This window comes from Muntiacus reevesi, chromosome 1 (assembly GCF_963930625.1).
Source record: "Muntiacus reevesi chromosome 1, mMunRee1.1, whole genome shotgun sequence".
Classification (NCBI taxonomy): domain Eukaryota; kingdom Metazoa; phylum Chordata; class Mammalia; order Artiodactyla; family Cervidae; genus Muntiacus; species Muntiacus reevesi.
The window spans coordinates 77163182-77190602 of record NC_089249.1 but is presented as its reverse complement, the minus strand read 5'-3'; the positions used below and the strand labels follow the sequence as shown (position 1 = coordinate 77190602).

General features: G+C 55.8%; 1 protein-coding gene across 6 annotated transcripts in view; it reads right to left on the bottom strand.

Moving 5' to 3' along the window:
- The window catches only part of MEF2D (myocyte enhancer factor 2D), a 38851-nt gene that overhangs the window by 11113 nt on the left and 317 nt on the right, over positions 1 to 27421 (bottom strand). For 2 of the 6 annotated variants that reach the window (XM_065901971.1, XM_065901986.1), the window contains exons 1-6: positions 21399 to 21727; positions 4904 to 5094; positions 4089 to 4292; positions 2423 to 2557; positions 1390 to 1600; positions 1118 to 1174 (exon numbers count right to left, since the gene is read on the bottom strand). In XM_065901971.1, coding sequence (XP_065758043.1) covers positions 1118 to 1174; positions 1390 to 1600; positions 2423 to 2557; positions 4089 to 4292; positions 4904 to 4957 — 661 coding nt within the window. In that variant the 5' untranslated portion in view covers positions 4958 to 5094; positions 21399 to 21727. Of the gene's footprint in view, positions 1 to 1117; positions 1175 to 1389; positions 1601 to 2422; positions 2558 to 2614; positions 2753 to 4088; positions 4293 to 4903; positions 5095 to 21398; positions 21728 to 23410; positions 23501 to 27421 lie in introns of those variants that run through there. The other 4 variants (XM_065901955.1, XM_065901948.1, XM_065901980.1 and 1 more) reach the window with 4 other exon arrangements.

Below are 27421 nucleotides of genomic sequence, written 5' to 3'. Positions count from 1 at the left end.
CGTCGTGGTGGTGTTACTGGAACTAGCGGGCTGGTGACATAGCTGCCCGCATAATTAGACTGGTAATAACAAGCAGAATAACCATCTTTTATACTTGTTCCACACTCCATAACCAACACAGGGCCTTCACATACATCTCAGCGTATTTAATCCTCACACTAACCCTGCAAGACAGACAGGACATGTATCATTAGCCATATTTACAGAGGCAGAAACAAAGCCTGCTTGGCAGAGGTGTGATATGTCCGGAGCCACAAAACCACGTTCTATTGCTGTGCTTGAGAGTCTATAAGGATCACTGTTCCCTTAAGGTCTGCAGACATTTCTCTGGCCCTTTCTTTGCGGGGGGAGCGGTATTCACCCATCTCCTGCCCCATACACAACTACTGCCAAGGAGGCAGCACATGGTGCCTGCAGAATTCTAGACCCCAGAGATGTGGGAGTGACCACAATCACAAGTGTCACCTTGCTCTGTCTCCTGAGAGCACACTGCTTCCCTGGAAGTGTGTGGCTGCCTCCATCCCAATTCCCGGATCACTCTGGGAATGGCAGGAATGTCATGGTGACGTCAATGGTGACATTCGAAGTCACAGTCGCCAGCGGACAACGGCACAGGGAGGGAGGGGCTGTCAGCTGCTAGGGGCGGGGGGGCATGGAGGGAGCAGTCTTTCTTCTGTGGTTCATAGACGTGTGCTCACAAGTGCACACCTATTGTCTGGATATTCCCTAAGAGTGAGAATGTTTGTGTGTGAGAGTGTATGTGAGTCCATGCCTCTATTGTCGGCAACGTCAGACATTCGTATCCTCCAGACCCCAACCAGACACCCCTAACTCAACTGGAAAACCCTGGAATCTCTCCTCCAGCTGGAAACGTCGATGAGTTCTCAGTTTGCCCAGAAATCCCTAAGCCTACATCTTTGTTGATCATCTGCACCCATCACTGCTACAGACAAAAAAAATCCAGGGGCTTAAAAGTCCTCAGACTCTGTATACAACCAACTCAGGTCCTGGGATCTTTCTCTCCTCTGACCTAGGTCCCTCCTGGTCCCTGGACACCTGAAGCCACTGAGCAGGCAGACTCTGGCCCACTCCCAGACAGAAGAGCAGCTTTACTCACCGACAGGGCTGGGGCAGGCTCCGTTAGCACTGCTGAGGTCTCCCCCCAGCATGGCCCCTGGAGGAAAAAGAACCATGAGCTGACAGGATGCCCTCTTCCAGGGTGCGTCCTGGGAACTGAACAGGGAGTGGAGCCGCAGTCCCTTCCCTCAGGAGCCAGGTACATGGTAGAGTGCTGCGGTGGGGGGTGTGGGACGGTCACCGCGGAAAACGGAGTCCCCACGTGCTCACCACCTCACTGCCACCTCTCCTGCCCGCCATCGGACCACTCACCTGCACTGGCTGGCCGCTGCGGCAGGCCGGGAGACACACTGTTCCTCTGTAGTGCTGGCTGCTGGGGGGACAGGAGCCGTGGGTCCGTGAGGGATGACGTCACCAGGGAAGGGGTGACCAGGGAGCCGCTGGGGTTGCTGAACTGCAGGGAGCTCTGATTGGACACGGGCACCGTGACGGGCATGGCAAAGTTGGGGGCCGGGACAGCTGACTAGACAGAAGATGGAGAGGCAGGGTCAGGCCAGGGTGACCCCTTAGCCTGGGAGGGCAGGCCGGGGTTCCTCTATAGTCTCTGGGCTGTGTGTCCTACGGCCAGCAGCAGCTCGATCTCTGCTCTGGGCCCCCCTGGAATCATGCCTGCCCCTCCCACCAAGGAAGGACACAGGATGGAATGCTTTGGGATCCAGTTCTGGCCCAGAGAATGAGAAGAAGACTCTGCTCACTGCAGATGGACCCGGGACACCTAGAACCCCCCTAGTGGAGGTGGGTTAGTCCTCAGCCAGGCAGGACACACGGAGAGCAGGTTAGAGGCCCTGAGTATAGACCCCAACTCACACACAGAGCTGTCAAGGACGAGCGCGTGGATAGGGACGTCACCTCATAGTCAGCTCTCATCCGTCCACCTGCTACAGAGGGTGTTCACCCACCTCACCTTCTTCCCCTTCAGCAGTCTCTGCCTCCCCTCAACAGTGCGACTGAGTATCTTGGGTTGGGGTGTCAGAGCAGACCGAGAGGGGCCTCTCCCCAAACAGATCTGGACAAAGAGCACATTCTCTACTTTCTAGTCATCTAAGGATCTCAGGCCATCTACACACTTCCTGCTGGTGAGGGGGACACTCCAGGCCTCTCCCAGTTTATGCTCCATGACAAGGGTCACGGGTTTATCACAACCAAGGTCAGAGGGTCCTCAGTGGTCACCAGCAGCCCCACACGGCTCAGAGCAGAACATCCACCAGAGGCAGCCGAGGGCCGGGGCGGGGCGCAAAGCCACACCATGCACCACAGGGAGGCTCTCCTCCATGCGACTACTCACGGCCAGTCTATAACTCTGCATCATTTTATCAAATTCCTCGTCTATCTTTTTATATTTCTCCTCCGTCTGGGGGGTCAGGGCAAACACCTCGTCCACCTCAGGGCTCTCACATTCCCTGTGCTTCTTGTGCAGCGCCTGGGGGGGAAGGGGCCGGGAGGGGGGGCCAACAGAGAGAGAGTGAGTGGGGCTCACCCCATAGCGCCGGAAGAGCCCGTCCAGCTCCTCGCTGGCGCGCCGGTACTTGTCCTCCAGCAGGGGGCTCTGTTCCAGCGAGTCCTCCCCGTCGGGCTCCGGGCTGTCGCAGCCGTTGAAGCCCTTCTTCCTCAGGGTCTGTAACCGCACCACTACCATCAGCAGGGGTCAGGGTCCTCCCCTGCCCGCCCTCTGGCGCTCCTTCCGGCCCCTCCCTAAGACTCCCCTACTGTCTGCCCACCTCAGGGTCCCCAGCCCCCGCCCCCAGGGTGACCCCCCACCAAGGGCACGGTGTGACTGCGGCTGGTGGTGGAGAGTGCTTCCCAGGAGGCAGGGGGGGGCGGGGCATTTCTGGGGGGTGGGTTGAGGGAGCAGGGTGCCTGTGCACCCTTAGGTGGGCCCCGGCCAGAAGGCACACAGGGCTCCCCAGGAGAAGGCAGCTCCGGGGCTGACTGCCTGACTCCATTCCTGGGCTCTGTTTAAAAAAAGAAGGGAAGAGAGAAGTAGAGGGAGACAGAGAGGGAGAATAAGAGGGAGAAAGGCAAAATCTTCCTCTGCATTCACTGAGTTCCCACCACGCCCCAGCTTGTGCACGGTCCATGACCCACGGCTCCCGCTTCCCTCGTGAAATCACACAAAGCAGGGCAGGCGGGCACGCCCGGTACAGAGGAGACCCCCGGGCTGCCCTCTGCATGCTCAGCACACCTTCACAGATGCTTGTTTTCTCTTGGAAATGAAAGTCAATTTTACTTTCTAGTCTAGAGTAAATCTGTTTTCTCTAATATAAAAATAAAGGAATTTCCTCCATATCTGTTGAAATAAAGTTTTGCTCCAGGAAGGCAGGCCTGTGGCTTCCTAGGCACCCTCTTCATCGGCACAGGTCCTGAACCCCCAGTGTGAGAAGCAGACACTGGGCTGTCTCTCGATTCACAACACTCTTCAAAGCAGGCACTGGCTCCATTTCGTGGGGGTGGGCACCAAGGCTTGGGGAAGCTAAACCACCTGCCCAAGGTCACACAGCCAGTAAAGGCCAGAACTGGATTCCAAAGCCCATGTCCCTTAACGGTTCATCAGGTCGGCTTGCTCTGAAACAGCAACAGAGCCACAGGGACCCACAAAGGGACAAAGAGCAGGAGAGATGGAGACAAAAGAACGAGACAGAGAAAGGGAGAGTCAGATGCCGGGGCACATCAAAAGACAGGGAAAGAAGGGAAAAGAGAGAGAATCTGAGAGAAGACAGAGCAGAGATGCCATGTTACACCTGACAGATGTGAGGAAAATGGCTCAGAGAGTGCTGGGTGGGCGTGGGCCGGGTGGGCAGCCCCAGCTGACAGCTACCTTGCTGCCCGCCCTCCTTCTCGGGCCAGGGCTTGTGTGAGAGGATGTGGGTTTGTGTGTGCGCACACAGGTGAGGGGCTTCCAGGGGCGGGGTACACGTGTGTGCACGCTGTGGGGGGTCTGCGCGCGGGCCCACCTCGATGATGTCGGCGTTGGTGCGGCTCTCGTGCGGCTCGTTGTACTCCGTGTACTTGAGCAGCACCTTGTCCATGTCCGTGCTGGCGTACTGGAACAGCTTGTTGGAGTGGTTGAAGATGATGAGCGCGATCTCGCAGTCACAGAGCACGCTCAGCTCGTATGCCTTCTTCATCAGCCCGAACTTCCGCTTGGTGAACGTCACCTGGAGATGGGTGGGTGGGCGGCCAGGTATGGCTCAGTCAAGGGCTGCCAGAAGTCCCACCCGCAGGCAGCTGGACAGAGCCCCTGCCTCAGGGTAACACAGCCCTGTTCTTAGGAGCCCTTGTCTGGGAAAGGAACAGGTCAGCACCTCTCTGCCAACACATGGCCAAGACATAGCCCGGAGCCAATCCACTGAAGGCAGAGAATTCAGATGGACAGAACTCCACACCTCTGGGCTGGAGGCTATGAAGAGGTTAGGGAAGGAGAAGACAAGGGCTTCCAGGCTCTTCCCTTGGGATAGGAGGAGGGAATGGATTCATCCTGTGAAAGGGGAAGTGCCTGGGCATGTTCTGAGGCCTGGACGTTGAATATGGGAGGGACACAGGTCTGCCTGGCCGCAGCGGCAGGTGAGTCCTAGGGTTCTAGGACCCAAGATTCTAAGAGATGCAGGGAGATGGGGGTTCCTCTTCTCCCAACTCAGCCCTTGCCCTTCGATAATAGATTCCAGAGCCCTCTTATTCCAGGAAGGCTTCTTAGAGTGGCTAGAAAGAGTGGAGGCAGAGGTCAGCTCCCTGCCCACAACCACTCTGTGGGGCTCCAGGATCCCCTCACCTGTCGGTTCCGCTCATCGGTGATTCGCTGGATCTGAATCTTTTTCCTCCCCATCTTTTCTGGGGATCCTCAGTGCCAGGAAAGGGAGGGGATTGCTGGGTGGCGGGTCTCGGCACACCTTACACTGTGCTCATGAACGGTCTGGACCAGCGCTCAGTTCATGGTCTGCAGGACACCTTCTGCACAGCCTCCTGGGTGGGGAGGGTTACAAGAGGACTGTCAGCCGTGGCAACCCGCAGCCCAGTTCCCTGGGCACACCAGTAAGGCTCACAGCCCAGTTCCTCAGGCACACCGGCCAGGTTCACAGCACCCCTGTGAGAGGCTGCCAGCATCGGAGCCCCATCCAGAAACCGAGGAAATGGTGGCGACCTGAGGCGATGGCATGCCACAGCCAAGCACAAGCTAGAATTCACTCAGGCCCAGGACTCTGCTAAAGGCTTTACCCACATCATCACTGCTGCCCTCAGGTTTTAGGTCAGACAGAATACAATCAGAAAGCTCCCTGACTTCTAAGGGTCAGGGTCTTAGAGAATGCCTCAGGCCCTCCTTTCTTCCCAGAGCTCACCCAGAGCAGAGACACCCTGGGATCCCCGGCTGCCCCACTGGCCAAGGATGGAGGTTCCCGGATGGAGCCTGGTGCAGAGAATAGGCCGAGTGAACACATGCCAAGAGTGTGAACAGCTCACATGGGGTACCTCCTACCAGAATGCCAGTGTGTCTGGGCCCCCGGCTCAAGAACATAACAGTCCAGGTCCAGAGCAGTGGTCTTCACACCTGACTCAGAGCCCTGGAGCCTGGAGACCCAGAGTAGGGCTCAGGCTGCAGAAGCCCTATCTCCCTTCAACCAGGGCTCCTGGACACCAATCTGTTCTACTCAGTGAGCCTTGGTCTAAATTTCAGGCTTGAAGAAAGGATTCTGCTGCTTTAAACAAATAAACAAACCCTCTAGACCAGAGGTCTGTGAATTTTTTTCTTTAAAAAGCTAAATCGTAAGTATTTCAGGCTTCGCAGGCCATATAGTCTCCATTGAGACGACTCAAATCTGCCATTGCAGCGTGAATGCAGTTGTGGACAACACAATTAAAGGAATGAGTGTGGCTGTGCCCCCAATAAAACTAGATTTTTAAGAACAGGCGGCATGGGCAGATTTGGCCCATGGGTCATAGTTTGCACACTCCTGCTCTAGAGGAATGGGCCATGTCTAGAACCCAAGTTCAGACTGAGAGCAGTGCCCCCCAACCTTGCTCAACTTGAAGCAGCAGAGAAAATGAAAGATCAGTGCCATACAGGAAAGAGGCTGCTGGCAGCCAGTGGGACACGGACACAGGCACCGGCTGGAGGGATCCCCTTCTCAGTCCACCTGTAAACCCAGCACGGCCCACTGCCTGAAGAGCTCCAACTCCAGAGCCAGGAAGGGAAACGGGCCCCACCCTGAGCAACATGAGGTAACGGGATGGAAGGAGGCACAGAGATGGCAGCCATGCTCGAGCCAGAAAAGGTGCATGCTCAGGGGTGGACAGCACTCTAATAGGCCGGTGGGGTGGGGTGGTGGGGACAGGAAGGGCCCAGGATGGAGGCACAAGATGACCCCAGGGCCCTGCCGGCTCTGTGATTCCAGAGATGGAATAGTGGGGGACGGTGGCAGGGGGCCCATGCCTCCTAAAGCCACTCTGAAAGGGTCCTGGGAGGAGTCCCAGCCACATGCCAGCCCTCCTCCAGAGTTCCCCTTCTGCAGAGTCCCTGTGGGAGAGCCACCAGTGTCCAGGGGGGTGGGCTCTCACCTCCCCCACCCAACCCGGACAGAGGTGTCACTGGAACCCCCTCCCCAGCCCCCATTTCAGTGGTTGCTGAGTTTCTCTGGAGCCTTTACATATCCACTAAACTGTGCCCCCCTGGGTTCCACAGCAGATGCCGAAGTTCAGCCTTGGCCATAGAGGGGAGCAGAGAGGGCCGGCAGGGACTCTGTGGACTTGGAAGGAGCCAGGAATATCCCTCCCCACTCTCTCCCATTACCAGGACTTTCCCTCAGGCCTTCCCTTGCTCAGCTAGCTGGGAAGAGCACTTCTGCTGAGTACAGGTATCTCTGGAAAACAATGCAGCTCCCTCTCCACTCCAGGAAGGAACCTCCACCCCTCCCTCTGTCTTCCCAGGGAGAAATCCCCAAACACGCTTTCCTTCTCTCCTACCCTCAGGGTGCTCCATGGGCCCTGGACCTTCTACTGTCCACCTTCACGCATGCCCTAGGACATCACCAACAGCCCAGTCAACTCTGAGCTGGCTGAGCTGACATCTGGACCCAGAACCAGCTCCAGCCATCCCATCCCTTGCCTGTGACCCCAACCTCTGCCAAACACTGTAAAGGTTCTACTCCAAGGATTTCAGCTCCTCTGCCTTCCAGTGCAACCCAAAGGCTGTATTTTCCAGAGTTTCAGTAGTATGGGCTTGGCAGGGAAGGCGGGGAGGAAATACTGAGGGCAAGGGAGGGCTAAGAAAGGGCTATCTTAAAATTTAATTTTTCAAGAAGAGGGCTTTTAAAACAGGATTCTCTGGCCTAGCCTTGAAAACCCCAATCTAGACTGGTAAATGCAGTCACCATAACCCTACTCTGGTTTATAGCATCTACCTCTGTCCCTCTCCTATTTTATACTACCTCATTCTTGCTACCTTTTGTTCATCAGCAAATTTTTGCTGAGATATAACCACTCTCAGCTTATGGCCCATGCTCTCTTTGCTCTCATGATCCTCAGAAGAGTCACTCCTACAATCTAACTTCTTTCTTTAGGCCCTCCCAAAATTACTGACTCTCACAGTATTTTAATCTTTTCTTTCTAGCACTTATCATGAATGTGTGTGTGAAAGTTGCTCAGTTGTGTACAACTCTTTGCGACTCCATGGAATCCTCCAGGCCAGAATACTGGAGTGGGGAGCCATTTCCTTCTTCAGGGGATCTTCCCAACCCAGGGATGGAACCCAGGTCTCTCCCATTGCAGCCGGATTCTTTACCAGCTGAACCACCAGGGAAGCCCAAAAATGCTGCAGTGGGTAGCCTATCCCTTTTCCAGCGGATCTTGACCCAGGGATCAAACTGGGGTCTCCCGCATTGTGAGCGGAGTCTTCACCAGCTGAGCCACCAGGGAACCCTACCATGAATGTAAATAATCATAATTCCGTGCTTCTGTTTAATGCCTGGCTCCCATATTGGACTGAAGCTTTATGAGAGAGCAGGAACTACATCTGTATTCTTCACCACTCTATCCCCTGTGAAGATGAATTCAAGAAATGTCTGTTGAAAGGAAGGGCGGGCTGTTTTTTTGACCCTGTGAGAAGTTCTTCCTGAGGTCTAACTTCCATTAGTCCTGCTGTAGGACCAGCTCCCCTCACTCTGTGCTCTGTGGAAACACAACTCTTCCTCTCCCAGATGCACCAACAGCTTGCCTGTTTGGACACCATCTCCCCTCCAACCACCCCTGCCACTTCAGTCCTCAACCCTCCCTACCCTCAGGTTGGTTGGTACAGAGGGTGAGACTCTGAAGTCTTCTAAGGAGCAGCCCTGAGCACATGGAGATGGAGAGGATGGGGTTGCTTAGGCAACTGTCGCCTGGCAACCAGCTCCCTGGCTGATCTCCTACACCGCCCCCCCCACCCCCGCCTCATGCTGGGGGAGCTGGGATGCAAGAGGGATCAGGACTGAGAAGACAGGGAAGGCACAGAGACCCACTGAGCCTCCGCTGACAGAGGAAGGTCAGGGTTAAAAGGGCCAGGCCTCACCTAGCCCCACTCCCTGCCAAGGTAGCCCAAAGCACTTTTTATAACTCCAGGCTCCCGTGGCGCCTTCCCCACTGCTACTCCTACCTCTGTGCCAACACTGCCCAAGGAGAAGATGCCCCTACCTCGGGCAGTCCTTCTTCCTAACCAGGAGCCGTCCCAGAAAGCAGGCTCAGTCTGTACTCCCCTCTTTCCCCTTCTGCTATCCAGCCATTCTACGTTGCTGCAGAGTCTTGGAAAGCTTGGGGGCAAAAACATGAACTCAGCCCTTACTTTGGTAAAAGGGCTGGCTGGGGCCTGGGTGGGCACGATGAACCCTAAACTGACCCTATCCAAGGTATGGAGGCCTACCTTGTCCAAGCTTCCCTGCTAGCCAATTAGGGAAATTTTAATGAACACCTGGACCTCCTTAATTAGCCCTCTGCCTAATTACCTAACCAACTGCCAGCAGCCAGAGGCCTGAGCATCTGTTATCCAGATGTGAGCCTTTTCCTCCTGGCCTGGCCCAGCCCCATTCCTCTTGCCCTCTCTAGTCACTCCTCCTCTAGGAAGCCCTCCCAGATGACCTGGCTTTTGGCTGCTTCTCCTGGAGGCCAAAGGCTCAGGAGGCTGGAAAGCTGCCATGGAGACAGGGGGTTGTCCAGAATGGTCTTTCTGCTCCGATGGCCCCAGGGCCCACCCAGTCCCGACCTCAGGCCACAGCTATGATTCGTTCGGGCTGGCACCATCGCTGTCACTGAAAGTCCCCCCTCAAAGGCTCCAGCTGACTCTGATTCACCTACTCTGGGTAGTGCTGGGAGGACAGGACTGGGGAGTAAGTGGGAGCAGACAGAGGGAGGGCCTCGCCCCACGGAGACAGAAGGAGCGAAGGACGAGGGGGATGGCAGCTGAGCTGAGCCCCAGGGAGGCAGGCGAGGACCCACTGTGGAGGAGGGTGGCTGCAGAGAAGCCTTTGCTAGTGGAGTGCAAAGAGGGCAGGAGGCTTCTCTCACAACACTCTTGACAAGGAGGAGAGGCTGAGTGAGGGAACCAGACAGGGTGGGGTTCCAGGAGGACCCCACGGACAACCAGTTTTCTCTGCTGGGCCACAGACCCAACAAGAACATGTGGGTTGTACTGACTAGCAAAGGAGGTGCAAATAATAGATGAAGTGTACCCTAAAGGGGGTCTTGGAGGGGGCATGGGAGAAGTAACAGGTCCCTGCCTCCCCCAATGTAACACCTCTTGGTACCTGAGCAATATTCAAACCATTCTCGGGTTTCAGAATGATGCTATCTCAGTTCCTGTGTGAGGGTGGCCTGGGGCCAGCTGGAGGAGTGGGGGGAGCGGTCAGGGCAGCCTCTCAGAGCTGGAGCTGCTGTTGCAGCAGGGCTGCCCTTCCTGGGGGAGCTGCAGGACAGGCACCTTCCAAAGGTAACCCCAGCCTCCTCTCTCCTGCTGCTGTCAGGGGACCACCCACCTCCCCGCTCCCCTTCCACCAAGATCCATCCTCTGTCCCAGTGGCCCAGAGGCTCGAGGCACTGCAGAGCATCTGCTTTCAGAGCTGCCACACCGGCGCAAGTCAAAATGGAGCAGCTGCCCAGAGAGGCTGAGTGAGCAGCCCCGTCACAGAGCAACGGGCTTCAAACCCCTGCTCTTCCACAGTGAGAAAGGCAACTCTCATTAAGCAGGCCCTTCATCCCTTCCTCCCAGGCTGCTCAGGGCTGCAGGCTGTGGACTGGAAGGGAAGGCAAGAGGCGCTGGAGACAGCTGTCATCCCTCCTCCCGCCCCTTCCCTGTGGCTGGGCTGCAGGGCATGAAATAAGCAGCAGGCGCTGGGGGAGGGGGTGACAATCCAATCCACCTGTCACCCCCACAGTCAGGCGGCCTCAAGCAGCCTGCTCACTAACAAGGGAGGAGGCGTGGGTGAGGCAGACACAGAGGGGGGTGGCAAAGGGGGACAGACGCACAGACGCAGGAAAAGAGACACAGAAAAAGAAGTAGAGTCCAAGAGGAAGGCAGAGTGAGGGGCAGAGGTGGACAGGGAGAGAGAGAAAGCCAGAGGAGAGAGGGAGAGGCAGGAGACCAGAGACAAAGATTCAGAGAGAGGTGGGTAGAGAACAAGAGGCAGGTTCAACAACTGCTTGCAGCACCCTGAGCTAGGCTGGGCATGGGGGCATAACTCCATCCCCGCCCCGAAAACCTGCAGTCTCGCCAAGAGACAGACAAGGGTAGGGCAGGGAGAGCCAGGGAGACCTTCAGGGGCCAGGACTGGGCCCAGTCCTGGCCTGGGACAGAGCATCTCAGCTCTTGGGGCTCTGGCTAGGTCTAGGCTTGAGGGCAGGCAGGCCATCAGAGTGGGTGGATGGAGGTAAGCGTAAGGCCCAGGAGCCCTCTCAACACCCTGGGCACTGCCTCCATTCCCGCCCCACTCCAGGGCTCATGACCTTTCAAGCCACTCTCTCTAAGCACAGACACAGGCTGGGTGGGGGCTCTGGAAGATGGGTGGGCAGGTGAGCTCAGGGACCACTGAGAGGTGGGGCCCAGGCAGGAGTCATGGGGTTTGCAGCCTCAGGGGTATGCAGAGCCCTTTCTTCACAAATGCTGTACTAGGCCTGGAGCTGGGGGCATTCCCCTCCCCTCAAAGTCTGGGCCAAGGCAGGGCCCCTCGCCCTGACCCCGCACAGTCCAATTCTCACACGCCCAGCCACCTCCCCACCCACAGCTCCCCGGCCCCCCTCTGCCCCTCTCTGCTCCCCCTCCCACGCACTTGCCCTGGAGTTCTAGGGTCTGCTCTCAAAGGCACAGCCAGCCCCGTCCCCATCCTCCTCCTCCTCCCTTCAACGCAGTTTGGCAGCCTCACTCCCCAAACCCCTGGTTCCCACCGTCGTCCCCTCCCTCGGGGACTCCCCTCCCCCAGCCCTGCAGCCTCAGGGCTGGGCAGGGGCTATTTTTAGTCTGGGCACTGAGCTAATTTTAACTCACCGACAGGGGACCTGGGGGCGGGCTGTCGGGCTGGGGGGAGGGAGAGAAGGACCAGTCCAAGAAAGCTGGACGTGGGGCAAGGGGGGGGTCTTAGGTCCCAGGCGCCCTAAGTGGAGGCAGGCACTACAGCCCCAGTTGAAGGCACAGGAATCGACCTGCCAAAAGGAGTACCCAGTGTGGGGAGAAGGGCTAGGGGCCCTCCCTCCAGCTTCCGCTGGACAACTCTCCCGAGCCCCACCCTAGGCTTCCCGCCCTCTTCTCCTTGGCAAGTCTCCTGGGATGGGTCATCCTGTTCTCTGCCCAGGAGATGCCTCTCTCGTGAGGGTCTGTCTCCTGAGCCTCCTCCACTACTTCCCCACCCCAGCTTGTCCTTCCTGTAGTCTAGCTCTCATCCTTCCTGTAGCAGCTCAGAGGCCCAATGGCTCCCTACAGAGGCAGCTGTCGACCCCCACCGCCAACCTCTAGCTCTTCCCACCCAGCTCTGGCCTTCCATTAGTGGCCTCTGGGCTGGCTCCCAGGACCTACCCTAGTCCCCACAGGTTCCGGAGCCACGCTACTGACCTCAGAAAGAAGTTGGGGCGGGGGGGAGTAACAGGAGATTGAGTTCTAGTAGAAAAGGGAGAGGTGAAGAAGGGCAATGAACAGCCCAGGGAAATACCGGGACTGTGGGGAGGGATTCTGGGTGCATGGGTTCAAGTCCCTGCCCCCTCCAGGGTTCACCCCCCTCCCCCGGCCAGTACAATGGGTAGGTGGCATGGACCAGGTACCCTAGTGCCCTTCCAGCCTAGACATTCTGTTCCTATGCTCTTTATAGAGCCCCAAAGAAAGGGAGGCCAGGACTCTGGTGACACCATGGAGAGGTAACAGAGGAGACGGCCCGGTGACGTGCCCTGTCCTCCAGCTTAGGAGGGGAGGGCGATGTGGAGGCCAGAAGAGAGAAGGCACAGGCCTGATGGAGAGGGGGTGCTTTCGGAACGATAACCTCCACAACAGATGGTCAAGGTTTGACAGAGGCTCATGGTAGGTCAGGGCAGGTGCCAGGGGGGGCACATAGGCCCCGGTGGCAGAGGTTCTGCCAAACAAATCCCCTCACACACATAGAATGCCTATCCGACCCAGGGCTTGGGGACCTGCTTCCGGTTAGAGCAGTGACTGACCCAAGGTCACTGTCATGGTCATCAGGGCAGCCAGCTCTGGAAGCCGAGCTGGAGCCTTGCTTCATGCTCTAGCTAGCAGGCTGATCAGTAACGACTCACTACTTCTCATCTGCATGGGCATTTGCATAGTGTATTTGATCTTATTCCATCAACGTCTACTTCCCATTCCAGGACCTGGGATACCCCCACCCAGCATCCCAAGGCACTTAGGGACCCCAAATGGAGTTCCTCGAACCTCAGATCTCCCATCTCAGACTGCTCCAGAAACCATCCCTCACTTGATCCAGTGGTACTGCCTAGAGCTCTCAATCCAACAGGGTCCTCCACTCTTGTCGAGGTCCCCTGTCCAGAAAGGGATGTGAGGGGAAAAGGTGTGATTATAAGGAACAACTGAGCACTGGAGCTAGAGGCATTTTATAAGATTCATGAGGTAAAGCATGATCTTTCCCCAACGGCCTGGGGTTCCTCCGGAGAAAAGCCCTGGTCCCCTCTTTAGTGACAAGGCTGGGGCAGTGGTAGGACAGGGGTGGACCGTCCTTTACTTCTTTTTTTTAAATTTTATTTTATTATTATTTTTTCGTCCTTTACTTCTGTCTCCATGTCTAAATTCCACTCTCAAGAGTGCGAAGTGAGAGGAAATAGCCTAGTACAGTGTGCAAGACAGATGTTAAGACTACAGAGAGGACTTTCCAGGGCTGTCTTTGAACACAGTCATCTCTGGGGCTAAAATTTGCTTTGTTAGACGTTACTCGACAAAGCATGGGCAGCTGGTAACACCTGGGCGGGGATGATGGCCACAGCATTACAGTCCAACCATGGGAGCTAGAAGACAAGCGATCCCTTGCCTATCTTGAAGAGGTCAAACTGACCTCTGTCTGTCCAGTTAGAATACCTACGCTTCCAGCCATAGCCCCTGAAACAATGAAGCCAAGCAGCGGTCGCCTATCCCAGCAAGTCCTTCCTGCTATCTAACCACCACCCCTCCCACCACAGCCAACCCTCCCCAGGCTCACTCCACTCGTCTTGATCAGAGTGGTGGACAGGGGCCCCTGGCCATTGAGGCCTTGGCTGAGGAGAGGTGGGGCGGTTGGGACGGTTACTGTGTCACCTTCCACCTCCCCACCCAACTTCCCTCTGGGGTCTCAGGAGACAGAAGTGAAAGTGGCAGCTGGGGCCTTGGGGGCGGGTCAGCTTGAGAGCCGTTGGGGTGAGCATAATGCCACCAGTGCTGGGTCTGGGCTGCCTGCCGTTGCAGCAGGTGGGCTGATGGTTAGATCCGGAGAGGGACTGCCCAGGGAAATGAGGGATTGGGAAAACTATGATGTGTGGGCCCCTGGCCACAGGAAGAGCAAGCTGAAGAAGAAAAAGTGGAGAGAAGCAGGCAGTACAGACTCAGAAGGGAACTCTCTTCCAGGGCAGTGGTCTGTTCCCTTGTTTAAAGCAGCAGGATCCTTTTTTACCACCCATAGAACAGGGGCAAGGCTGCTCAGGCTGAAGCAGATGAAGGGATTGCATGTCCTGACTGCTGAGACAGGACAGCAAGGAGAGAAGGGAGGGGCCTGAGGCCAGGCCCTCACACGGGACAGCACCAATTCCAATGGAAGAGAAGGTAGAGGAGCAGAATGCAAAGTGTTCACCTACTATTCCCACCAGCTCCCCCACCCCAAAGAGGCCAATCCAATCAGGGAGAGCAAATCCTCCTAGAGACATCAAGACCGCGGGAAGCCACCGAGGATTTAAAGGGGCCGCTCAGGGTGGCAGCTGGATCTCCTTCTGACTAGAAGGACAGTCCTCTAAGCCCCTGGCAAGGGAGGGCAGGCAGTGCGGCTGCGTGGGCCTGCTGAGGCGGCCAGCCAGGCAGCTCTTACAGGATTAGCTTGCTGCTTTCAGGAAAGGTGCCAGGTGAGGCTAAGATGCCCAGCCAGATGGAGCACCCCCCACCCCGACGGCAGACAGTGGGGGGGGGGGGGGAGTACCTGCACAGATCTGTGCAAACACTTGCTCCCAGATTTGATCCACGCCCTTCACCAATACGCATTTTTTCACCCTTTCTTGAAGATAGTGTACAAAGACCCTTCTGATTACTGACAATGAGGATCCCTGTGTACCCAGCTTTCTCTGCCATTTCTACCATTAAGAGCTACCCTTCGTCTAAGGAGGAAGTCCAGTCTATTGTCTCCTCTCAAACCTTCTGCTACACTTTACAACCAGGGCCCCACCCCAGCGAGCAGGTGAGGAGGCCAAGAGGTCCCTCCTCTCTGCTCCCTGTCAGCTCCCCACCCTCTGGGCTGACAGGTGGGGGAGACAACAGCGAACAGCTGGGCCAGGACACCTGTCCCCACCCAGTCAGCCTGGGCCCCACAGGCCTGCCACGGGGCATGCATAGGGGAGTCAGCAGAGAGGGGCGGGCGGCTGTGGGGGGTGGAGGGAAGGGGCTCAGAGGTCCAGAGACGTGACTGGGAAGGCCTGAGGCAACACTTTCAAAACCAGCCTTTCCTCCAGGTCTACCCCCAACCACCAATACACACAGGCTCTAAACGTTTGAGGTCATCGGCCCCATCCCCTTGCCTCCGTGTTACTTGATCCAACTGGAGCGGGGAGACTCCACAAAGAGACCAACCCTCCTCTTCCCCACCCACACCCACTCCTGCAGTCGGTCTTCCCTTGAGGTCTGAGCATCAGCTCTCTCTTATTCCTCTCGTTCTCCCAACCCTCAGTCCCAAGTATTTGCTGGCAGGGGTGGGGGCAGGGAAATCATGAGAGATAAGTAAGCGTGCAGCCAGAGGGATCTGCTAGGACTCTGGGGTGAAATGAGGAGGGGACAGTTCTGAGACAAGGAGATGCTGGATGGGGAGGGCAGAACTGGGCTCAGCTCCCCAAGCCCACCCCTGGGTCTTCTCGGGGCCCTCCTCAGCCCCCCTCACACCAAGCTCCTTCCTGGGACACAGTGCGCCTCTGCCCCACCTTCTGGACCACGGCCTTAGCAGGCAAGTCCAGAGCCAGGCTGGAGCTGACGTCTGGAAGAAAGGATACAGTCACTTTCCAAGCACCCACTCTGTGTTGAGTGCCACACGTTTTCCCATGGAACCTTCTAACCTTTTTTTTTTCCAGGGGAGGCATCTCTGTTTCATAGAAATGGAAACCAACTCAGAGATGGGCAGGGACTTGCCCAAGGTCACCAGGAGTAAGGGGCAGAGGTGGGCCGGCTGCTGAGCGTGGCGCTGCCCTGCACAGCTTGGGCTGAGAGCAGGCAGGGTCTCCCTTCCTGGGAGCAACAGCACATTCCTTCCGGGGCAGAGTCCCTACCATCGGGCTCAAGTCAGCCATGCCTCTCGCCCTGCGCACAAGCCCAGGACTCTTGTGGCTCAAGTCTTTCCTGATCTAGTCTCTCTCCTCAGTCATCTCACGTGGCAGCTTTAGAAGGTACTAACCAGTACCCAGGAGGGGTCTGAGCTCACCTGTTCCTGCTTACATACCCCTGCTTTGGGAACCTTACCCCGTGACAGTCAATCAGAAGACAACACCTTCTCCGGGAACCAAAGCATGTCCCCCCCGCCCCCCAACCTGCCACCAGATCCTAATCCTCTGCCTTCCTGTCAGGGAATCCTACTGGGTTGGTCCTTCCCTTCAGGGTATCTTCCTCCTACCCCCAGGTATCCCTGGGCCTTCCCTTCCATTGCCCTTCCTGTGGGCAGGATCCTTCCCTTAATCTTAGACAAAAGCCCTTAGCAACTCCTAACTGGGAAAACTTAAGCAAGTCACTTAAATCTCTTACTCAGTTTCCCTAATTACCAAGGAAAAAACAAATTAAATAGTGTATGAGAAATAAATGAATCTTCCTATGTTTCCACGCCCAGCACAGAGCTTGGCACACAGGGACACGACAAATGGAAGTTTCCTTCCTCCAGTCCCCGGGGATCTCAAAAGTTTTAGTTTTTGGTCTCCAAAGCATATTGGACAACAGGGTGAGTGGGGTACTGCCTGAGGGTAAAGTGCTCATGACCATTGAGCAAAACAAGCTCCCTCTCTATATGCTTCCCGGGCCTTTCTAACTCCTCAGGGAGTGGCCAGAGCACCACGCCAAGGTCAGTGACCAGGCCTAGAGCCTGAAGCCTCCTGGGAGGCTGGGAGGGTAAGTTTAAATGAGTAAATATGGTCCCGCCTGGGTGAGGCCAGCAACAGGCTAGAGCTCCAGACAAGTCCCTCTCCTCCCAGCCTACAACAGAGAAGAGAGAGACCAGACAGAAGGCACAACTGTCATCCCCCAATCCCAAGCTCTCAGGGTCTTGTGCAGTCAGTGAACGCATCGCCCAGCTCCACACTAGAGAGGATCAGCCAAAAGCATGGCTAGGCTCCCAGGAAGGGGAGGTTGTGGCCACAGCCTCAAGAAATGGGAAAATCAGATGCAAAGGGCCCTGGGGATCACCCCAAAATGCCTGAGGGCTCAGATGTAACCCTGATACCTCGGACTGGCCTTGCTTATCTGGGTGGGTGGGGAGTGCGACAGAGACCAGTCACAAACCACCAAAACACCCAGGTGCTCTGCTCACCACAAAGCTAGGTGAAACTCCTGTACATCTGCTGATGGACTCACCCAAAGACACACGGGCAGCATGAGGGGCCAAGGCAGGCTGAGCCAGGGCCACAGAGGGATGAATGGTGGCGGGGATGGAGTGCTGGGCAAGGGGCAGTGATGGAAGTCAGCCAGGGCTCCCCAACTCACACGCCATGCTCTAGCTCTAAAGTCAATTGCTTGAGCTCCCTCAACACTCCTCTCTTTAGGGTTCTCCATGCCTCTGCCTTCTTGCCTCCAGTCCCCTCACCCTGTTCCCAGTCTCTGATTTTCTGGTTATCTTTGCCTTTCAGTACCCCCACCCCCGACAGGATGCAGTGGCTCCGGGGGTGTGGACACACCCATGTGTATGTTGTGCACACCTCCATGCACCTGCGCCACTAAACGCTATGGACCTGCCAGATGTATCCGGGCATGCTGGTTTCCATAGGACCCCCACTCAGCCCCCTGCCAGGGGAAAGGGGCCCAAAGGCTACCATCCCACAGGTCCACGACAAACTCTCCTCAGGATACTTGCAGTCCCAGGCAGCACGGGAGAAGAGAAGATAAATATTCCAGGAGCCAAACAGCACCATCCACACTAGGCCAAAGTTCAAGGCCTTTCAGCAGAGGCACCAAGAGCCACTGGAGAAGAAAGTACTCTGAGATCCGTCTTTCTCCAGCCAAGCTGGAGCTCGCTCTCTCCCTCGTCTACCTCCACTGTTCGGCCCTTCCTGAAGTCTAAGCTCCATTCTGCCTGCTGAAGTTTCGGACAGACGGGGACATCAACCACCACACAGAAAGGGGTTCAGCTCCCAGGACTACTAGCACCTGACACCTCCCCCTCAGCCCATGAGTAAGTCACCAAATGGGGACAGAAGGACAGACGGTTGGCCGGACTCCGGCCCCATGACTGGCTCATAAAAGCCACTAGCGATTACAGTGATGCTAAGGCTACGCTGGCCCCGCCACCATCTCTTCCTTCCCTCTAAAAGGGAGATAATTGCCTCAAACCAGTAGGCTTGAGAGCCTGGAGAGTCCCAGCCCTGATCCCAAGGGGTGGGGCGCACCTGTCAGCACAGTGCCACAAGACCCAGAACCTGAGCTGAGGTTCTAGGGCCATGTCTGATCCTCAGACCCACTTCCAGAACCCGGGTGAACACCAGCTATGACCTGTTCCCGAGAGCTGAGGTCTCTATTACCCATCCCCCCCAACTCCCCTTCTCCAGTAAGGCCACCATCCTCTGGACTAAATAGACAAGGAAGCAGGAGGCCTGACCCTCAACACAACTAGGGAAGAAATGCTGGACCCACCCATTTGTTTCTGGCTCCTCTTGCCCCCATAGAGGTCCACAAGTAGGTGGCAAAGTGTCCCACACAGGGTTCCATCCACACCAGGCCAGGGTAAGCATTGAGATTCTGGACCAAAGCCAAATGGGGAGCGCAGGGGGCCTGGCTGGCCAGAAGATGGTTGACAGGAGGAGCAGAGACGCAGGCCTCTCTGGGGGCACAAGGGCCCGGAAAATCCACAGCACAGAGACATTCCCAGGGCAGAGTCGGGGAGGAGGAGGGGCTAGGCCACAATCAGTGAGGGCCTAACCCCAAGGCTGCTTCTTTCCTATCCTTCTGGGAGGCCAGGAGGCCTCCTCCAGCCTCCTGACTATCGGTTCTCCAGCCCCAACCTGAACAGTCCACCCTCTGCCTTCTCCCCTCATCACACCTCCCAGGAAAAGCCCAGGAAAGATTTAAAAAAAAAAAAAAACCACCTTCTGGAGAGATTATGTAACAAGCAGCCAGAAAGACTATCATATCTCCCAGCCTACGAGAAGAGCCAGGAGCCAAGAGGGGCAGAGTTGGGAAGCCCAGGCTCCTCCAGTCCAGGGACAGCTGATACAGAGTAGGGGGGACAACGGGCAGCCCCTGGCACACTCCCAAGTCCCCCATTACTCTGTTCCAGGCACTGGGTACAGCAGACACAACCTCCCACGCCCATCCCCCATTACAAGGGTCCTGCTTCTCCCCTTGGACCAGGGCCTCCAAGGGGAAGGACCATGTCCTCCTTCCTGTGGTCTCTCCCTGCTGTGAAGCCACGCCTGAGAGAGTGGTGGCCGGACTAAAGCACTGACACGGATTTGCTGTGTGACCTCAGATTTTAAAAACAACCCCTCTGGCCTCTAAAGGAGTGTAAGTAAAAGCTCCCCCTTCCCACAGAGAAATCCGAAACCCTTCCCTTTACAAATGTACACACACACAAATATACAAACACATACCAACACTGTTGGGAGAGGAGTGGCATGGAAGTTACAACAAAGAGAATATGACCACTGAGACCCAAGGGTCCGTATGTCTGCTGGGAAAAGTGGGGAAAGACTTACCATGAACTCCAGTGATTCCCCAATCACTCTATACAAACGGGTACTCAGCCACCTTCACACTGATCCCACCCCACCCCCATCTTCTGCCCAACACACTGGGAAACCACAGGAAGGAAATTCATTCCCAGGCATGCCGTGGGAGCTGGGACAGCCAGGCTAAGTCCTGGGGCGGGTGTGACCCGGCGGCCACAGGCGGGTGGACATCTGTGAACACTGACATGTGCTTTTTTCAACACTCTCCTTGACTACTAAGACTTCCCTGTTGGGGGTTTGGAGGGGAGTGGGAGGTGGACAGCTCCCTAACTTCAAAACACCCAATCTCCTGCTGGCCTGGGCTCCCCTGCTATCTCGAGGCCAGAGCAGCCCAAGGTCACCGCCCCAGACGTTAAACTTCCCATAGTCCAGGCTGGGCCCTGAATTGCCTAGAAGACCCACAGAGGGAGTGGGGGGAAGGGGTGGGGAGGACCACTCCCCCAAACCAAAGAAACCAGAGCTGCAGAGACCTCAAAAGGGGGCTGGGCACTGAAAAGGGGGACACAGGGCCCACCCACTGTACCCTCCCCCAACCCATCAACAATGAGCTGCTTAAAGGGAAGCAGAGAAAGCCTCCCACTCAAAGGACAAACCTGGGATAACCTAGTCAGTGGTTCCAAGGGTGCCCATATTCAGGAGCCCTCCCTTCACTAGGGAGAGACCTCAGGAGGCCTTTGAGAGATTAGCTTGAATCACTAGGGGAAAGGAGACCCTGCCTGTAAGACCAAACCGCTGGAGTGAAAGACCAGATGCATCTCAGCCTCCTCGGCTCTCCGTACCCCAAAGCCCCCCAACACTCACTGGACCTCCACTCCCAGCCCAGCTCAGCCTGCCATAGGTGAAGAAAGCGACTGGAGAACTCTCGCCCAGATGTTTAACAGCTGCAAACTTCTGGCCGGGGGTTCTCCAGTTGGGTCTACTGAAAAAACCAGACCAGGGGTCTCGCGGAGAGGGCGAGGAGGTCCCAAGGAAAGGCCCTGCGTGCCCACCTCCGCGGTGACTCCGCGTCCCAACTCCACAGGCACCGGGCAAGCCCGGGCCCCGGACACACACACATACACACACACTCACACCCCAACCCACCACCCCGGTGTCATCTGAACAACATCCCCCCTCCCTCCCCCGCTTCCCAAACAGCTGCGGCTCCCCCCGCCCCCACCCTCCCGCCGCCCTCCCAGGCCCCCTTCTGCACCATTTCGGGCCAAGGAGGAGGGAACAGGCGGCGCGAGGAGGGAGAGGGAGGGAGGGCCGGCTGTTAAAATGTCAGTCGCTCCCGGCTGTCACCGGAGACCCCTTCTGAGGATGGCGCCCCTTCCCAGACCACTGGGGGATCCACCGTAACCCCGGGACACCTACAGACCGGCGCTCCCCCAAGCCGTCCGTCCCCACCCCGATCCCAACACCCAAGGGAATTACAGCACACTCCACTTGTCCCCGTCAGCCGACTCCCTCACCCAAACAGTCCCCCATGTAATCTCCCACCAACGCCACACGAAAAGAGCCCGCTCTGCGAGTTCCTCCCAGCCCAGGAGGCCACCCCATCCCACCCCTCAGGGGGACGGTCTTAGACCACCCTCCACCCCAACCTCAGGACAGGGTGGGGGAGGGGGCCTCTTAAAGCGGCAGGCGCATTATTTTTCTTTACTCACCGGCCCCGCTGGGGGAAGGGAGGGTGTCACGGCCGGGAGGGGGTAGCTCTCGCCCCTAGTCCCGGGGCTCTTCAGCACCTGGAAGCCGCAGCTCCGGGCGGGGGGAATAATTAGTGAGGCTGGCGTCCGCGCGGGCCCTGGGCGGCGCCGGGGGGCCTGGGCCCCCGTCGTGGGCGCGCGGGCGGGCAGGCAGACGGGGGACCGGGGCCGACCGCCCGAGCCGCCTCGGCTGTTGTTGATATTTTGCTTCCTTCCTCCTTTCGGGCTCCAAAGGTAACTCCTCCAGCCCCCGGGAGTCGAGGCCGACGTAGGCACAGCTCAGCCTAGCTTGAGGGGTGGGGGGAACGGGGGTGATGGACAGGCGGGGGGGCCAATGGGAGGAACCCGTGGGGGCGGAGGGGCGGGGCCGGAGCAGGGGCGGTCCCGGAGACGCGGCCCCGCCCCTCGCTTCCCTCGGGCCGGCCGGGCCGGGCAGGGTCGGCCCCCACCCCACCGCCCTTCCAAGCTAGGCTGCGGCGCCGGCAGCGGCAGATCCCTCCGCCTGCCGGGAGGGAGGGAGGGAGGAAGCGACAGAGCGAGGCAAAGTGGAGTGGCAAGACCCAGAGGCCTCTAAAGGGATCAGCCCTTGCCCGTGGTGCCGGCTTTAGCCGGCGGGACGGCCGCCTAGCACTGCTGCCACCATGCGCTTGAGGAGGTCCTTTCCGGGGAGGTTCAACGAACTGTGCGCATACTCTCCCATGCACTCACGCTATATCGACAACTCCCCCCAACCCCCAAGCCCCGAGAGAGTTGGGAGGTGGGAGTCTTAGTAGATAAATTAAGGGTAGATGCTAGGTGTTAAGCAGATTCCATCTCGCTTACTTAGGGTGTGCCGAAGCCCCACTTAAAGAGACAGGTGCATTTCTAGGGGGTTACCTGGCGAGCTCGTTTGCTCCCTCTACCTGTGACAGGCCCCCTCCCTTCCCGCGACCCGACTCGGCTGACGCCCAGCAATTTAAAGCGACAGCTCATAGTTCCTGGGTGACCTAATCCCGGGTGCCTGCGGGTCCCAGAACACTTACAGCCGAGGGGGGCAATTTAAAGGGGTGTGACCTTAATTTCCCCCAGCACAGGAAACGCCCAAAAGCATCTTATTAAAGAAGCAATAGTAGCTGTTTTAAAAAGTTCATAATTCCTGTTTGCTCCAGGGTGTGGTGAATCCTCTCCTGCCTTGCAACAGAAGTGTGGGTGCCATGTCTACTGGACAACTGACCCTGTCAGACTTACTCCCCGTTATTCCAATGTCAGCTTCCTAGCATGAGCTTGACGAAATGATAGAATCTGCCATTTCCATAGATCGGAAAGAACCTTGCAGAACAGAAGGACACTCAGTTCTTCACATACTCTAATTTCTACTGGGTCTGATTTACTGGACAAAAACTCAATTCTAGGTTAAGGGTTGAAAAGATAAATATATCCCTGAAAGGGGCTGCATGTTATGGTGATTAGAGGCATCAACTTTGGGGGAGTCAAGCTACCTTGGTTCAAATCCTTATTCTACCATTTATTAACTGGGAACACAGGCACATTATTTAACTTCCCTGTACCCCATGGGTAAAATAGAGATGATGATAATAGTACCTAACTCATAAATTGGTGTGAAGATTAAATTAGTTCATACAAGTAGATTGCTTTGAACAGTAGCCCATGCTGCTTTATAATAAACTCAAGGGCTGGACTGTCAAGACCCCTTTAGGCCCATTACCCCACAGGAGCCTCAGAGGAGGCAAGTTCAGTGGAATTGCTTTGCAAATAGGTTGGAGGCTTGTCTGTGTTTTAAGAGAGAAAGCCAGCAGGCTATTTCCTTGGCCTCAGTTTCCATCTCTTCCACCTGACCACTCCTTCTGGAAACCTGATTTAAACTGTCACACTTTGTCCCCAAAAGTAGCTCCTTAGTTCCCCCATTAGATTTAGGAGTTGGGGCCCCAGCACCAGAAGATGTCTGTCTTCCCTACCAGGCACAGCTGGCTTACCTGAAGAACCTCAGGGTAGGCAGGGGGAGCCCATCTGCCTGGTCCCCAAGGACTCTGAGAAGAACAGAGCCTTGTACCAGGCCTGGGGCTGTGGCAATAGCACGATGGGAAAGTGCCCCCCCCCTCAACTGGGGAACCTCCCCTCACTTGTGGCCTCTATTTTTAGTGCTTCCCCAGGCTCTAGCTGGAGAAACCGTTTAGTCATCAGGGTGTTTATTTTCCGGCTGTTTCCGACGTCGGGAAAGCAGAATGTTGAGACTGGAGAGATCCAGGGCTCCTGGAAAAGACTTCTTAGGGACGGGCCTGGGAACTCAGCCTTCAGACCACTGGGTCCCAGATCACAGGAAAAAATTAAAGTGGGGAGGGGGCATCCAGGTCCCAGGAGACCAAGAGAACTGGGTCAGTCAGCCTGCCTTCAGTTTCTCGAGGCTCTCCCAGCTGAAGACCCCTCTGGCCCCAGTCCTAGTTGAAGGATTCTCTCCCAAAACATTAACAGTCCCAGTACAAATTCTTTCCCAGAGCTGATTCCCAGAACCCCCCTCCCCAATATCCTATATATCTGCGTGGTGAGCCTCCTGCCAGCTGCAGCTCAGCCAATCTCAAGCCTGAGGCAGGCTTGTCAGGGCTGTGATTGGCCAGTTGGTCCTCCCCGCCTTGGAATGTTGGGTCCTAAACAAAGGAATGAGGAAGGAAGGTAGGTGAGTCACCTGGGAGGGTGATAAAGGGCCAGGAAGAGCAGGATAGAGAAAGGAAGGGAGGGATAAGCTCAGTAGAGGAGACGGAGTATCCTGGACCCTGAGATGCTGAAATGGTAATCCAGTAGAAAGCAGAGTAGGAAAGAGTAGAACAGGCTAACGTTACAAGTGGAATAGAATTTACGTATACACTTATTTATAGAGAGAACTTCATAGGAAAGGAAAAGCAACAAACATGAGGTCTTGATTTCCATAGAGAACTAAGAAAGGATCTAGGGAGTACTGCTGCGAGTTAGACTATAATAAACACTTCCGGAAAATGACTCAGTATATCTTTTTCTTATAGCCCCTGGACTACTCATCCCAGGATGCACTAGGTGAAAAGTGCCTAGACAGGTTCAGATGCCTGGGTCTCCCTTATATTTCTCTCCCTTTACCAATTCATCTTTCTTAGAGGAAAGTCACCTAATGTTGCCATAAAATCCCCTATGAGTTAGACAAATGCCCACCAAGGTTCAAGTGTGTAAACTCCTCTATACAGTATCATCTTCATTTATTTATATGGCAAAGGGACCTCAGCAGCTCCCTTGATTCGTGCTTCCCCAAACACCCCTGTACAACTTAATTTGGAAAGGTCTGCCTCATCCACAAGGGCTGCTGCTCTCCTGACTGTTGTCCTGACTATGGAACTCTGGGACGCCATTACCACCGTTTCAGCCTCTGTCTGGCTGTTTTGTTACCCCTCTTGCCTTCACAGCCATCTGGACAATCTCCATCCTCACCTCCATCCATGTCATCCTTTCCATTGGGCTGATCATTCTTCCTCCCAGTTTTCCAGTAATCCCAGCAAAGGTCCCCAATCTCTCCCCACATCTTCCACCTTGCTTGTGTCATCAGCACACGTAATATACTGGTGATTCTTCTGTGTACACATTTTCCATGTGAACTTGTGTTTTCCTGTACCTCTGTATAGTGTACTCTCTGTATCTACCTCATCAGTACACAATGCATTGTACTGGCATTCTTGGTTTCTAATTTACTGTCTTTCACTAATTTTGAGCTCCTTGAGGGCATCAGTTTAACTCGACTTTGAGCTTTGCAGGGGCTGGCATGGTATGCGCTCAGCATTCTGTTGCATGAATCTCTGTATGTGTTTGTAGCTGTGTAACTAAGATTACAAAAAACTTAATTGAACACCTCTATTTGTCTATTGATAACTGTGCTAGGCCAGGGATGGGGCTCTGATCTGGGACCGATCAAGTCCCATTCTGGGCTGGGGGTAGGGCGCGGGGAGGAGTCAGGCAGAGAGATGACCAAGACTGTTGGCAGAGCTGTGCCCCAAGCTCAGTGCCAGGGTGCCTGGGGCCAGGCCTGGGGCAAAGGGCAGACGCCCCACCCTGGAACTGAAGGGGGCAGGGACGGGGTGCCTAAGCCGGGTCCTGGGTCAGTGCCCCCCAACACGAGTTCCCTGCCCCCGGCTGGGCAGGATGTGGTGGCAGCTGCAGGAGGGTGGGCAGGATGTGGGGGTGGGGGCAGCTGAAACCAAGCCTGACAGTCGACTCCCCAGCTCCTCCCTTTTTCCCTCTCCCCCCCCCCCACCGCCCCCTCCAGGTCACGTGGTTCCAGCCCAGGCACCGAGGGACTATTTCCCTCTTTCCGCGGAAGGACATAATCGACAGAGCAAACTCTAGTCACGACAGACTTTAGCTGTATCACGCCTTTTTCTTGCCTCGTAGCGCAAGACGGAAAGTTTTCCAAATACACAAATGTTTAAAGCCTTGAGCGCTAACCCTGGAGTGGCCCCTTTAAATGCAAATAAACCGCCCTCTGGTTTTCGCCCCCCCACCCCCATCCCAACTCCGCTCCTCGTGCCCAGACTCCGCCAGCTGCCATTGACGTCACGCGTGCGTCAGCGTCGCCAGCCCAACCAGACGGCACGTGGGGGGAAGAAGGTGGCCTTAAAGGGCCAGACGCTTTCGTCCTGCCGGGTTACTGCTGTGAGGTTTGGCCTTGAAAAAGAGAAATGAAATGCGAGGTGGGGAAATCTATTGGAACAGAAAGAAACGCTGGATAGACGTTAGGAAGGACTTCCCAGAGTAGGACGGCCGGGCCTTTCCTCTAGATTACCCATTTGGGTATTTGTCCCTGGGAGAGAACAAAACAACTGTGAGGGGAAATTCAACTTGGCTCCACGACTCACCCAATTATACTTTCAGCCTTTTTTCTATCCCTGCAGAGCATGTCCACAGCGCAAGGACTTCGGTCACTTCAGAATCCTCGCCACCAAGAGCAAAGGACGGAGTATCTAGATACTCAGTTTAAGAATTTGTAGAATGAATGAAGTACAGGGCAAAAACACATCTTTCCCTGATTGCCCCACCCAACCACGCATAGCACATATCCAAAGCTAAAGACAATCTCGCTCTCTTAAATATCCACGGCATTTAATGAACTTACATCTTTCTTCCATGTATTAGCCACCACAAACAAGTGCACTGGTTAAGAGCACAGAACTTGGAATCACGGGCACACAGGTTCCATCCAATTCCATTTACAAGCTGAGTGACTTTGGACTGATCTCTTCTTGGTTCTACTAACTGTCAAATGGGGGTAATGCTGCTTAGACCACAGACTTGTTAGAGGATTAAATGGGACAATTTCTGCGAAGTTCCTATATGGTATCTAATTCATAGTAAGCGCTCAAAAATGGTGGAGAGTAGGTTTTAAGATGGCCGTCTTCCCTACTAAATTTCAGGCTTCTTGAGAGCAAGGAGCTTGCCATACTAATTTATTCCCAGCACAAACACAAGGCAAGACTTACAGTTGGTGCTTTTGAAATGTTTGTTGAATGAATAAACACGAATGAATGAGTATAAGTATTTCAGTATTTCCTGAAATCTGACCTCCAAACCCACCCCTGAAATTGTTATCTAAAGGGAGAAAACGTGACAAGTGCCCCCTCTGTGCCCCAGGTTTTTAAAGCCTCAGGGTAGAGTTGGGGTGAGGCCCTAATCTCTGCGGTTGAACCAAAAGTATTATGCAAACAAGCCACAAATGATTGGTCTGTAGTGGAGAACTGAGGGGGCCCTTCCCACCACTCCCCATCCCCAGCTCAGCTGTTAAAGCTCTGTCCCAGCAAACCCAGGCTGGGCATGTGCCAGGAACACAGGACACCAGGGAGCTAGAAGAGGAGAGCTTCTTGCCTCTTCAGAGTTTCTCAGCCCCGACACTAAAAAGCTTTGGTCTTTTCTTCTCTGGAGCCTAGTTCGCCACCCCCTCCCCCAACATACACCCTCAATTCTTCTCTCCCGCCCTG